General features: G+C 41.6%; 1 protein-coding gene across 1 annotated transcript in view; it reads right to left on the bottom strand.

Annotated features, from left to right (window-relative positions):
* The window catches only part of MED13 (mediator complex subunit 13), a 94,863-nt gene extending 89,033 nt beyond the window's left edge, over positions 1-5,830 (bottom strand). The window contains exons 1-2 of the mRNA XM_052657509.1: positions 5,719-5,830; positions 3,690-3,924 (exon numbers count right to left, since the gene is read on the bottom strand). Of these exons, the coding sequence (XP_052513469.1) occupies positions 3,690-3,924; positions 5,719-5,784 (301 nt within the window). The 5' untranslated portion in view covers positions 5,785-5,830. The remainder of the gene's footprint in view (positions 1-3,689; positions 3,925-5,718) is intronic.
* Between the last annotated feature and the right edge of the window lie 9,134 nt (positions 5,831-14,964).

The following is a 14,964-nucleotide window of genomic DNA, read 5'->3' as shown; positions in this document are numbered from 1 at the left end:
AAACATAAAAAGTTGGATCACAAGTAAATTATGTAACAGAAGACAGAAATGAATTAACTCTCTTCAGGCTACCTGGGGCATAAAATAAATTTTTAGTTGACTAACACTAGACTGCTATACTCGGCTGCTATTTATCTATTTGTCAATCTTGTTAAAGCTGTCACTTAAGGTTAAATTCCACTGTAATTAATATCCTTCAGTAAAAGCATCCAAAATTAAATTCTAAGACTAAACAATGACCTATTTGACAGTATTTACAATGAAATTGTTATAATAAAAGTATTTGGATATGTCGCTAAAATCCTGCATTATTACCACAGAAGTCAGGAAAAAGAAATATTTTTAGCCCTGACTGATTCTGTTTTTTCAATTCTCAGGGTATCAGTTTTCTCAGAGTCTCATCACATTCTAGCTACTATAAATTTTTTTAGCAAACCTCAGAGAGCGGGTAGTTGTTTTTATTTTTGTTTCAAGGGAAAAACTAAAAGCCAATGACGACAACAATAAACTTCGAACTGAGGGTTAAAGTATCAAATCAGATTTGGCTTGTTGTAAAAGACTTTTATCAATTAACAGTAAAACTAGTTTACATTCTATTTCTACACATTAGCAAAACTTGAAAGGAAGGTGACCCAGACATGTGCTACATGTAAGAGGCAGGCAGAAATTAAAAATGTACTATGGAACCTTAGCAATGGAACCTGACTAGACTCTTCAGAACTATCAGGATCATTCAAAATAAAGCAAGTCTGAGAAACTGTCAGAGTCTAGAACAGTCAAAGGAAACATGACAACTAAATGTAATATAGTATCCTTGATGAGATCATAGGATAAAAAAGGGCATTAAGTAAAAATAAAGGATAACCAAAGAAACTATCGATTTAGGTAATACCAGTATCAATATATCAGTATTGTTTCATTAGCTGTGGAAAATGCACCATTTTGATGGAAGATGTAACTCAGAGAACTCTATAGTGTCTCTGTTAAATTTATGGAAATCTACACCTATTTTCAAACAAAAAGTTACTTAAAAAAATACACTATGAATGACACAAATGAAATTCATAGGGTGAAGCAAAGGCAATTTTGTACTTTTATTACTGACTTAATATGAAACACTGAGAATTCTCATCTGCAAAAAGGAATGGCTTCTGCCTTCTCTCACCAAGAACGGCAATGTTACTGCCACAATCACAAATATTTCAGTAACAAGATGTGGTAGCTGCTGAACCAAACAGAAAGACACTGCCTGCAAAGAGCACACTCAAGCTAAATTAACCAGCTCTTTAGTTACCACCTGGGTCCTTCCGGTTCCCCTCTCCTTGCTACCACACCTCCACTTGGAACTCAGGACTGCCTCCAGCAGCTGATGCCACCCCTACTGTCCAGCTGCTCTCTTCTCAGGGGAGCTTAAAAGAAGGGGATGGAGTGCCACAGATGGGAAGAAATGAAAAAGGGGTTAGCTCGAGAGACAGCGGCAGACTAATTACCCCAAAAGGGAGGCAGACGGTGTCCCTGGAGCAAAGAAAAGGGCGAGACAAATATACTCCATCTGAAAAGACCTTATTATTCTTTAAGATGTGTCTGATTTAAGTAAAAACATTCTAAAGTAAATGACAGGTTAAAAAAAACGCTAAAACATTATAAAAATACCACTGGCTACACAAACTGTTTAAGATAGTACCAGACAGACTTTGGAACAGAAAATATGATTACATATAACCATTACTATATTTAGGTTTACTATTTTAATTGCTTTCACTGATAAATTCTTAAGTTAATTGGCATTCAGCAAAATCTGACAAGTGAAGCCTAAACTTCCAAAATTACTTTCATTATGTTCAAATAAATATTTTAAAGTATAGGCAGCACTATTTTAAATAATTACGCTCACAGGCAAACTAGAGAAAAAAATTTAATAGCTGTGAATTTTCAGGAGAAAACCTATTTAAAACAGAAAATAAAACTCCCCACATAGTATTTTAATATACATCACGCCAGTTCACAGTTAACTTTAATAGGCTTTTAATTTTCAAAATGTTAGTCCTACTAATGTAATACTAATACTACATAACTGTTAAGATTATGTTTGATTCCACGAAATGTATTTCATGGAATCTGGGGGAGAGGGGGTGGGGAGAGGGAAATGGTCTGTTCAGATGTTCTAACTTTATTAAGAAGACCGAAACTTCCAAGTCAGCATAATAGTTTATCTATATTATCAATAATATTAAAACAGTCTTCAAATATTTTAGTAAGGTGGTATTTATAATCACTTCAAGATTAAAATAACTCAAGCATACCTAAAGTCAATGAAAGAAAAAGGAAGCTGGCAGGCTTAGTTTTTGGCATGACAATTACAAAGCATCACCTTGCTGATGCTGTAAAGGAATATTATAGTCTGATGTATATGCATACATCATATACACATACATATATACAAACTCATCATTTAATATATTTAGAACCACACTACATACTTAAAAATAAGGGCTAGACTCTCCAGCAGGATCTTATTAGAAAAGCTGGAAAGCACTGATCATAAGAGAATTGCAACCACTCTCAAAAATAAATATTAAGACTGAAGGGTTTGTTAATTTGAAGATAAAAAATGTGACATACACATTCCTGCACAAACACTGGTCTTAAGTGCTTGTTTGAGATAGTCACCTGGATTACATACATCCAAAAATAAAATAAGTTCTATAGATCAAATAGACAATAATAGAAACTCCAGAGTACTTGATTTCCAATAAGAAAACTTTTTCAGTTATCTAAAAATCCTCAATTTTCTCGTCAAGAATCATTATGTTACATCATACTGAAATCTTTCGTACATTGCAGCAAACAACTAATCATTTACATTCCTATCATCAAAGATTCAGTTAACATGGACTCTAAAGTAAACACAAGCTTCAGTACTACATGAAGAATTATAGTTTCTCTTTTGAAAGTAACATTTGGTCCTAAATATCAAGAAAATAAGACAGAAGTAATCTAATCAATTTGCTCATAATAAAATTACTTCCCTAACTTTTCAGATTATGACACATGTTCCACTGTAAAAGCTAAACAATTGGTACTGTTTCATATCAAAGACAGTCTTTGATGGAACAGTACCTAAAATAAAAGAATCACATTCCAAGAATAAGAAAATTAACATAAGCCTTCATTTGTTAATAATGTAACAACCACAAATAAAAATACTGAAAAAACTATATGCCTAGGGGGAAAAAAAAAAGCACAAGAGAAAGTTACAATATTTCCAGATATTTCTACAGCTGTGTGCTTATTTACACAGAAGAGAGTAGTAGCAGAATTGACTCAAAGATGAGTTACACGTGGTTTCAAAAGTATTTTTTGACTATGTTAGGAAATGCTCCCCAATTCCATTTTTCTTAATTTTACTAACTCGCCTTCCTTGGGCTGTCTGCCAGAAATTCATGAGAAAGCTGGGAGGTGGAAGAGAGAATAAAGTTATTCGAGGCTCAAAAAACCTGCCATAAAATGCATAATTTTCAGTAAAATAAAATAACTGCAGTGAAATAAAACATGAAGCTGAATATTTGTCTGGTTTCACAGTAAACAATGTTCCACCAAAAAAAATCTCCATTTGTAATACAAATGTTTTCAGGAAAAGTATACAACATTGCTATATCTTTAAGTTAGAAATGATAAGCTGCTTTCACCTGATAAATCATGGTGAATTAGGTCAGCAAAATTGGGGTCTTCACCCCACCAAAATATCCACAATTCTCTTCTTCCAGGTCTCTGATCACGCCGCCAAACACCAAGTACATCTGCCTTAAGGCAGCGACTAAAACTGCTCAAAATGGGGTCTTCCTCTGTCACCGGAAACAGAATAGGGGCAGAAGTTGGGCCTTGCCACACGTATCTCTTCCATTTAATTCCCGTCAAGTCAGCCTGAGGAAAACAAAGTATGATTTTTTTATTATTGCATATTCACTCAAAATCAAAAGTCCTCACTATTAAAGTCCCCTATTTCATTAAGACATTACAATTTTTCAACATATCCTTGGGATACTGAAAACAAACTGACCAAAAAAGAAAGGGGGGAAAAAAAGCTTATTCTGATCATTCAACAACCAAAAATTAAAGGAAAAGAACAAAGACACTGAAAAAATTAATACTGACATATCATGAATATAAGTCAATAAATGTGTCCCAAGGATAAACTAAAAAGCTTTAATAATGTTAAATATAAACACAGACTTTAATACTGCACACTGAGTAAACATTTGCTCTCAGTCCTAAATTCTGTTCTTACTGGTTACATTTGTTTCTTGGTATCAAACTTACTACAAAATTAACTTTTAAAGATTCATCATTCCATGTTTATAGACGTCACAGCTGTAACGAAAAGAAATCTCAACTACAAATGAAAACACTCTTGTTAAATCTTTACATATATATCCCTTTAAGGAAAAGTCAAATAGCTGCTCACAAAGAACTGTCAGATTTGCGTTAGTCTTCAAAGAACCGGATCCTAAAAGTACCAAAAATAGACTGAGTTGGAGAAGACAGAAATGTAAAACCTGCTGTTTGTCTACTATATCTGAAGAGATGCTGATTAATGGATATTGTACAAGAAACATTTTATAAGGGGGAAAGGCATTCAAGATCTCAATTTAGTATCGTAAAAGAAATTATCAGCATGAATTCAGTAATTTTTTAATCTAACTTAAAAGTGCAAGCTTAAGGTGCCAAAAATGAAACTGCTGATACATGACTGGCAGTTTACACTTGCCAACTAGTTGTGCTCCGCCCACTCAATTCACTTACCTATCACACACTCTTAATATTCCTCATAGGACAGGGAAAATGAAAAAAAGAAAGTTACCGAAACTTCAGATCATTGATGAAGCTAAGCTCCTATCCAACTGCAGACTGAGTATTTGCAACAGTTGGTACTTTTGAAAGTCTTTATTGAGATGTTCCCAGACCGGGGCCAACCAACACAACTGCCATCCCTAGAGCCACCTTCCCCTCGACTTTTCAGTAAGAGGAGCAGCAGCCTTCTGTATAAAAATATTTAGTCCAGAACCATAGCATCTCTTCCATAAGTTCGCTCCACTCTCACAAACCTAATGTTCTAATAAAAGCAAGTCGGCTAGAGACTGTCAAAATCTCCAACTGTTTTCAAAGTTTAAAAGAAAAACTACGGAATGGCATTCACTGTTTTTTTTTAAGAGTCTGAAGCCACCCAAGGAACAAACGAACCCCCTACAGTTTGACTCATCTTTATAAAGAACAGCACGTAAAATTAAAAGAGTGCTAAGTTCCGGGGTCTCGTTTATCGGGGGAAAACAAGAGGAGCAGAGCCAGGCAGTGGGAGAATGGGCAATAATAGAAAGTGGCAGAAAAGGGATACACGGTCAACAAGGAGACAAGCAACAGTTAAGCCAGCAACACAGGAGGGAAATGCCGCTGTCCTGCCAGGAAAGGAGCCCAAGTTGGGAGACAGGACCGCGGGTGAGAAAAGTGTCGGAAACGGGAGCAAAGGCCGACGCTCCTAGGGCAGCCCGGGCCCGCGGCGCCGGGCCGGCGCGGGGCTCCCGCGGCGCCGGCTCGGGCCGGGCCTCGCCCGGGGACTCGGGCATCTGGATCCGACCCGGACCCCCTCCCCCACGGCCCAAGGGCGCACCTCGCGGCCCCTCCCCCACCGCCCGCCCGCCGCGGCCCCCGCCCGGCACTCACCAGGCAGAAGAGGTTACAGTGACAATCTTCCAGGCTGGCCCCGTTCGGCACGAAGGAGGAACTCATCGTCCCTCACAGCAGCCGCCGCCGGCGCCACAACCCACCATCCGCCATTACCGCCGCCTCCGACCAGAGAGAGAAACAGACACCGGGGAGAGCGGGGGGGTGGTGGTTGGGGGGGCGGTGGAAGAGGAGGCCGCCGGGCCGCCCGCCCTCCCCACCCACCCCCCCGCCGCCGCGAGCAGCCCCCGCCGCCCGGCCGGCACCCAGCCGCCCGGGGCCGAGGGCCGGAGGCGGGAGGGCCGCGCCGCGCTCGCCCCGCCGGCCGGGCTGCGGCCGCCGCGGAGCCCGCGGACGCTCGTCCCTCTTTGGGGGACGGAGGGGATGTGTGCCCCTGCCACCAGAAAAAATAATAAATTACAGAATAAATAATTAAAAACGAGTCCGAGAGGGCAGAGCCCGAGCCCCGGAGGCTGCTCCCGGGGCGGAGAGGCGCCCGCAGAGGGGCGGGAAGGGCGAGAACCGGGAGAGAAGCCCAGGCCCCCGGCCCGGCGGCGGCGATGTCCTTAAGCCCAGAGTCTCCTCAGTGGCGGAGGTTGGTGGCGGCGTCTGCGGGCTCAGACCATTCTCTGGCTGTGTCTTCGTGTCGTCCCTGAGCCAGACCGGCCTAACGTCCGCTCTCCTGCGGCCTCACCGCCGGGACGCCGTAGTCTCCCCCATTTTGTGGGCCCAGCGGGCGGTGTTTTTCCCCCTTTAATCCGAATTCACGGGTTTTCCCTTCGCTTTAATGGCGGCCACAGGGACCAGCTCGCCCTCTCTGCTCGCCCATTGGCCGCCTCGAGGTCACGTGGGCCCAGGCTCCGTGGGGAGGGGGAGCGAGAAGGGAGTGAGAGAGGGCCGGGAAGCTTTCAAGCGGAGGCGCTGAGCCCCGGGGGACGGGGCAGCCGGCTGTTGGCCACCGAGACAGCGCCACCTGCTGGGTGCCCCGGCCAGTGTGCGATGACCCGGGCCCTGGCCCTCTCTGTCTCTCCTTACCCGGCAATTGACAGTACCAGAGGGTGCAAATCACACATCTGAGAATTACGTTGAAATCAGTTTGGATTCTGTGGAAGAGAAAAGTACTGCAAAAATTCCAAGCCAATCTCACTTCTTCCTCAAGGCTGTTGGGGTGCGGCACAAACCCCTGGGCTTGGGCGTCAGATCCTCTGAGACCGGACTCGGCCACTCGAAAGTTGGAATATTATGAAGGAAACATAAATGAAACAGTATAGCCTTGAGGTTCACAGCCAGGGAGTTAGAGTTACACTGCCTGGGTTCGAACTTTGAGCAGATCACTTACCTGCGTTCCAGTTTACTCATCTGTGAAATGAGGAAGACATGTCTCCCTCACGGGTTGTTGTGGTAAATGAGTTAATACAAAGAAAACACGTAGGTAAGCCTAGTGCCCGGCACAGATAAACACTGCTTAGAGTTGTCTATTACTGCTGTCATCATGACCTCGTGTGGTTATTGTGAGGAGTAAGTGACCCAAGTGTATGTAAAATGCCCACTGACTGTCATCTCTCCGTGAGAACCCGCACTTCCTTTGCTTTACCGCTGTATCTCCAGTGTCTCAAAAAGGTTCCTAGCACACAGTAGGTGCTTGATATTTGTGAATTTGCGACTGAATGGAAAGAAGTAGGAGCCAAATAAACTGTTCGTTCCCGTTCCCACAAAACATTTCAGTTCTTGTTTGGATCATACTTCAACGTAGGAACTCAAGACATTTTTCCTAAGTTTTAGAAGGGAGAGAAGGGGAGAGAGGGAGATGGAAAGGAAAGAGAGCAGCGAGGGGAAAAGAAGGGAAGAGGGAAGAAGGGAGGGAGGAAGAAGTAAAGTTGATTCAAAAAATTGGAGACATCATCGAGTTAGGACTTTACCATAATTTTTCATCTTAGTTGCCTCTGTAAAATGATGGTGGATTCTTCTATGCCCCTTATTCAGCCACAGATTGGAAAGCCTTCCTCCTGTATTGATTCATATATGGTAGTGAAGACCCCAGATATTGAAGCCAAAAACCTACAGAAGTTCTGCCACTTACTAGTTGATCTTGGATCAAATTTGACTTTAGATCAAATTAATTTCTTCTGCTCTCAATTTTCTCATTGTGAAATAGGGATAATAAAAGTACTTTCCTCCCAAAGTGTCTGGTGGATGAAACATTGCAGACATAGGGTTTGCCACAGTGCTTGCTAAATGTTATCTGTTAATATACTTGAAAAAATCATTATTGAGCACACTCATATGAATGTGTTCCTGGTCTGTGCTAGGCCTGGGATACAAATATGAATAAGATATATGCATAACCCTCAACACTGGCCACCTGATGCAAGGAACTGACTCATTAGAAAAGAGGTTGAGGCTGGGAAACATTGAAGGCAAGAGGAGAAGAGGATGACAGAGGATGAGATGGTTGGATGGCATCACTGGCTTGATAGGCATGAGTTGGAGCAAGCTCTGGGAGTTGGGGAAGGACAGGGAAGCCTGGTGTGCTGCAGTCCATGGGGGTTGCAAAGAGTCAGACAGGACTGAGCAACTGAACTGACTGAACTGAACTGAAAGATTCCTGAAGCAAGGCAACAAAGGAACCATTTCCCACAGGATAAGATAAAACACAATGTAGGTAATTGCTTGAATAAGGTATGTATCAACTGGCACAAGAGGAGTGCTGGAGGAGAACCAAAGTCAGAGAAGGCGGCTCAAAGTAGGTAGCATTTGAAATCAGATTTGAAGGATAAAATGAATTCTTATAAAGCCCTTTGAAGCAGTTAAATCTTATTAAACCCAATTCAGATCCAAAGGCCACATATCAAAGTCAATTACGCAACCAGGACTAATTCAATCCAGGAGCTCAAATCAACTAAAGTTCACATCCTTTCTAACTAAGTTCCTGCACTGGGAGATGGCAGTCTCCAGACCCAACAAGGTAAGAGACCCTCTGCTCATTTCTCTTTCCTGGAGAGAATCCTCAGGCCCTTGCTCCCACTGCTTTTGTCACCCTGAAAAGTTCTCCTCCGTCATTTATCTAAAACCAACCTTTTTAGAAGTCTCGCCCTCCACTGTCCTGCCCCCAACTTGAGCAACCTTCCTTAGGACTCCAGAGGCAGACAGGATCTGCCTGAAACCCACCTGATGGGAAGTAACATTTTGACTGGCATTTCATTTGAGTATCAATCTTCCCCTAAAGACAGGGATTGGGGGGTGGCCAAGAATGGAAGGAAGAGATGAAAAAGTAAAGAAAAATTGAGAGAGAAAGAAAGGAGAAGCAAAGTGGAAGAAAGAGACACCAACAGTGAGAGGAATGGAAACATCTTGAGATCTTGGGGAAGAGATAAAAGAACAATATATCATAGCCATCCGCATTCTCTTAAAATGGCATTTTCTGTGAGGTAAATAATAAGAAATAAAAATGTATATGTACATTGTCAAAAGTTTGGAAGACACAGGAAAGTGTAAAGGTGAAAACATTTTAAACACATGTGCTACCTCCTCCCCTTGTAAATGCCCACGAGCACATCACCATTCACAGTTAACTGTCAAATGTGTATATATGGGAAATACATATATGCATGGTTGAAGTCATACTATAATACATTTTACTACACATACTTGTCATCTAGAATGTCAGTCAGGTCATGAAAGGATAAGGTACAGGATATACAAGGAACTCATTCATAATCTTGCTAGATATGGCATTTAGACAGTTGAACAAACTAGTATCAAAACTCCACAAGATGCTTACTAGTCCCCTAACTTCCAAGAGTACTGGGTGAATGGCACCCCACTCCAGTACTCTTGCCTGGAAAATCCCATGGACGGAGGAGCCTGGTGGGCTGCAGTCCATGGGGTCACGAAGAGTCGGACACGACTGAGCGACTTCACTTTGACTTTTCACTTTCATGCACTGGAGAAGGGAATAGCAACCCACTCCAGTGTTCTTGCCTAGAGAATCCCAGGGATGGGGGAGCCTGGTGGGCTGCCGTCTATGGGGTCACACAGAGTCGGACACAACTGAAGCGACTTAGTAGTAGCAGCAACTTCCATTTACTCATTTGTAAAATGCATTACTGTGTCATAATAGTACCTACATTTTACTGTTGTGATGACAAGATGTAATTCAAGTGAAAGAGGAGAGTCAATCAGGAATCTCAAGATGAATCTAGAGGTGCCTTGAGTTGATAATCACCGATTGTCTTCTACTGTTTGAATTGTGGACTCAGTGATCTACATTTAAAACTGTTGTTTCACTTCTTCATCCTTTTCAGGGCTCCATCCTGAGTGAGAAAATGGAGATCCCAAGCCTCCAGGAAGGGTGACCGTCTCACCTGAGACTGAGAAAGTCCAGGAAAGGGCAGTGTTTGTCCTTAGGACTCCTGCTTCCCTCCTGATTCTGAAGCAAGCCAGGGTCTCAAGCAGTAGAAATAATAAGAGCTAAATAAGTAACTAAATGTTTTTCGCAGCCACATTTAAAGAGAAAAAGAGAAATAAGTGAAATTCATTTTACTTTTGTACTATATTTGGGTTTCCCCCATGGCTCAGCAGTAAAGAATTCGCTTTCAATGCAGCAGTCACAGGAGACGCAGGTTCAATCCCTGGGTCTGGAAGATCCCCTGGAGGAGAGCATAGAAACCCACTCCAGTATTCTTGCCTGGAGAATCCCATGGACAGAGAAGCCTGGTGGGCTACAGTCTATAGGGTCGCAAAGAGTAGTACATGACTAAAGTGACTTAACATGCACACACTCTATTTACCCTAATATAACATAAATATTATTATTTCACATGTAGTCAACATAAAAATTATTATTGGGATATTGTTTTTTAATCAAAACATTAAAATCTTCATGTATTATATTTTCACTTATAGCACATTTCAGTTTAGTCGCATTTCAAGTGCCTAATAGCCACATGTAGCTAGTGCTACTGTGGTGGATAATACAAGCTTACAGTCAAAAGCTAAAGCTAAGGACCAGTTAAGTTGTGGAAAGAATGGTCTTCAGCCTGGGGACAATATTGATTTTCTTAAGGTCATGTTAATGGTTTAATGTTGTACTTAATTCAATAGAAAACAAAACGCTGAGGCATCACAAACTATTTTATTTAGTGAATGCACAGACACTACTTAGTTGAAGGTAGAAATAAAGAGATACCCTTGGACTGCAAGGCGATCAAACTAGACATTCCTAAAGGAAATCAACCCTGAATATTCATTGGAAGGACTGATGCTGAAACTGAAGCTCAAATACTTAGGTCACCTGATGCAAAGAACCAACCCATTGTTGACCTTGATGCTGGGAAAGATTGAAGGCGGGAGGAGAAGGGGGCAACAGAGGATGAGACAGTTGGATGGCATCACTGACTCAATGGACAAGAGTTTGAGCAACCTCCAGGAGATAGTGAAGGATGGGGAAGCCTGGCGTGGTGCAGTCCATGGGGTCACAAAGAGTCCACAGGACTGAGCAACTGAACAACAATAGTAAATCAGCAAGTTGAGACAATAAGAAAACTTATTAGTTCTAAACCTTAAATATCCTGAATTATCTTGAAAGTTGCCCTGACTGGCCATTTTCTTAGTAGTACATTCTCTCAACCTTGTCTATTTCTCCATAAATGTTTTATTTTAATGTTAAATTTGAAGTCAGTTCCCTCTAATTTCCTTACTTTGAAATTAGAATTGTGAACCTTCATAAGTGAATCAGATATCTCCCTCCCCCATCTTTATTCCACTTGAGATAGTCTTTGACTCCTCTGGATGTCTGTTTCCTCAAACCTAATGAAAGAGATCAGATTAAATAGCTGGTATGATTTTATCACCTAATATGCAATACTTAATATATGTCAAGCACTGTGCTAAGTATTTGCATTCAGTTCAGTTCAGTTGAGTTCAGTTCAGTCTCTCAGTTGTGTCCGACTATGAGACCCCATGGACTGCAGCATGCCAGGCCTCCCTGTCCATCACCAACTCCCGGAGTTTACTCAAACTCATGTCCATTGAGTCAGTGATACCATCCAACCGTCTCATCCTATGTTGTCCCCTTCTCCTTCCGCCTTCAATCTTTCCCAGCATTAGGGTCTTTTCAAATGAGTCAGTTCTTCACAGCAGGTGGCTAAAGTATTGGAATTTTAGCTTCAATATCAGTCCTTCCAATGAATATTCAGAATATTCCTTTAGGATGGACTGGCTGGATTTCCATGCAGTCCAAGGGACTCTGAAGAGTCATCTCCAACACCACAGTTCAAAAGCATCAATTCTTCAGCACCCAGCTTTCATTATAATCCAATTCTCACATCCATACATGACTATTGGTAAAACCATAGCCTTGACTAGACAGACCTTTGTTGGCAAAGTAATGTCTCTGCTTTTGAATATGCTGTCTAGGTTAGTCATAACTTTTCTTCCAAGCAGTAAGTGTCTTTTAATTTCATGGCTGCAGTCACCATCTGCAGTGATTTTGGAGCCCCCCAAAAATAAGGTCTGTCACTGTTTCCACTGTTTCCCCATCTATTTCCCATGAAGGGATGGGACCAGATGCCATGATCTTCGTTTTCTGAATGTTGAGCTTTAAGCCAACTTTTTCATTCTCCTCTTTCACTTTCATCAAGAAGCTCTTTAGTTCTTCTTTGCTTTCTGCCATAAGGGTGGTGTCATCTGCATATCTGAGGTTATTGATATTTCTCCCAGCAATCTTCATTCCAGCTTGTGGTTCCTCCAGTCCAGCATTTCTCATGATGTACTCTGCATAGAAGTTAAATAAGCAGGGTGATGATATACAGCCTTGACATACTCCTTTCCCAATTTGGAACCAGTTTGTTATTCCATGTCCAGTTCTAACTGTTGTTTCCTGACCTGCATACAGATTTCTCAGAGGCAGGTAAGGTGGTCTGTTATTCCCATCTCTTTCAGAATTTTCCACAGTTGTTGTGATCCACACAATCAAAGGGGATGGCATAGTCAATGAAGCAGAAGTAGATGCTTTTCTGGAACTCTCTTGCTTTTTATATGATCCAGCGGATGTTGGCAATTTGATTTCTGGTTCCTCTGCCTTTTCTAAAACCAGCTTGAACATCTGGAACTTCAGACTTCATGTACTGTTGAAGCCTGGCTTGGAGAATTTTGAGCATGACTTTACTAGCGTGTGAGATGAGTGCAATTGTGTGGTAGTTTGAGCATTCTTTGGGATTGGAATGAAAATGGACCTTTTCCAGTCCTGTGGCCACTGCTGAGTTTTCCAAATTTGCTGGCATATTGATTGTAGCACTTTCACAGCATCATCTTTGAGGATTTGAAACAGCTCAACTGGAATTCCATCACCTCCACTAGCTTTTTTCATATTGATGCTTCCTAAGGCCCACTTGACTTCGCATTCCAGGATCTGGCTCTAGGTGAGTGATCACACCATTGTGATTATCTGGGTCGTTTAGATCTTTTTTGTGTAGTTCTTCTGTGTATTCTTGCCACCTCTTCTTAATACCTTCTGCTTCTGTTAGGTCCATACTGTTTCTGTCCTTCATTGAGCCCATTTTTGCATGAAATGTTCCCTTGGTATCTTTAATTTTCTTGAAGAGATTCTAATCTTTCCCATTCTATTGTTTTCCTCTATTTCTTTGCATTGATCACTGAGGAAGGCTTTCTTATCTCTTCTTGCTATTCTTTGGAACTCTGCATTCATATGGGTATATCTTTCCTTTCTTCCTTTGCTTTTCACTTCTCTTCTTTTCACAGCTATTGTAAGACCTCCTCAAACAACCATTTTGCCTTTTTGTATTTCTTTTTCTTGGGGATGGCCCTGATCCCTGCCTCCTGTACAATGTCACAAACCTCCATCCATAGTTCATCAGGAACTCTATCAGAGCTAATCCCTTGAATCTATTTCTCACCTCCACTGTATAATCATAGAGATTTGATTTAGGTCATACCTGAGTGGTCTAGGGGTTTTCCCTGCTTTCTTCAATTTAAGTCTGAATTTGGCAATAAGGAGTTCATGATCTGAGCCACAGTCAGCTCCTGTTCTTGTTTTTGCTGACTATATAGAGCCTCACCATCTTTGGCTACAAAGAATATAATCAATCTGATTTCAGTATTGACCATATGGTGATGTCCATGTGTAGAGTCTTCTCTGGTGGTGTTGTAAGAGGGTGTTTGCTATGACCAGTGTGTTCTCTTGGCAAAACTCTATTAGCCATTGCCCTGCTTCATTCTGTACTCCAAGGCCAAATTTGCCTTTTACTCCAGGTGTTTCTTGACTTCCTACTTTTCCATTCCAGTACCCTATAATGAAAAGGACATCTTTTTTGGGTATTAGTCCTAGAAGGTTTTGTAGGTCTTCATGGAACAGTTCAACTTCAGCTTCTTCAGCGTTACTAGTTGGGGCACAGACTTGGATTACCATGATATTGAATGGTTTGCCTTGGAAACGAACAGAGATCATTCTGTCATTTTTGAGACTGTATCCAAGTACTACATTTTGGACTCTTTTGTTGACTATGATGGCTACTCCATTTCTTCTAAGGGATTCTTGCCCCCAGTAGTAGATATAATGGTCATCTGAGTTAAATTCACCCATTCCAGTCCATTTTAGTTCGCTGATTCCTAGAATGTTGACGTTCACTCTTGCCATCTCCTGTTTGACCACTTCCAATTTGCCTTGATTCATGGACCTAACATTCCAGGTTCCTATTCAATATTGCTCTTTACAGCATCAGACTTTGCTTCCATCACCAGTCACATCCACAATTGGTTGTTGTTTTTACTTTGGCTCCGTCTCTTCATTCTTTCTGGAGTTATTTCTCCATGGATCTCCAGTTGCATATTGGGCATCTACTGACCTGGGGAGTTCATCTTTCAGTGTCCTATCTTTTTGCCTTTTCATAGTGTTCATGGGGTTCTCAAGGCAAGAATACTGAAGTGGTTTGCCATTCCCTTCTCCAGTAGACCACATTTTGTCATTTTGTCACATTAATTTTGCATTAATTATCTATATAATCCTTGCCACAAGCTTCTGAGGTAAGTACACACTACTGATATATTATTCCAGTTTTCTAGATTGGGATAAGTAAGTGTTAGTCACTCAGTCATGCCCAACTCTTTGCGGCTCCATGGACTGCAGCCCACCAGGCTCCTCTGTCCATGAGCTTTTCCAGGCAAGGATACTGGAATGGGTTGCCATTTCCTGCTCCAGGGATCCCTAGATTGGAATGCTGAGGCTTA

Source organism: Budorcas taxicolor, chromosome 19 (genome assembly GCF_023091745.1).
Source record: "Budorcas taxicolor isolate Tak-1 chromosome 19, Takin1.1, whole genome shotgun sequence".
Lineage (NCBI taxonomy): Eukaryota > Metazoa > Chordata > Mammalia > Artiodactyla > Bovidae > Budorcas > Budorcas taxicolor.
The sequence above is the reverse complement of the archived record's forward strand: the minus strand, read 5'-3'. Positions and strand labels throughout refer to the sequence as shown.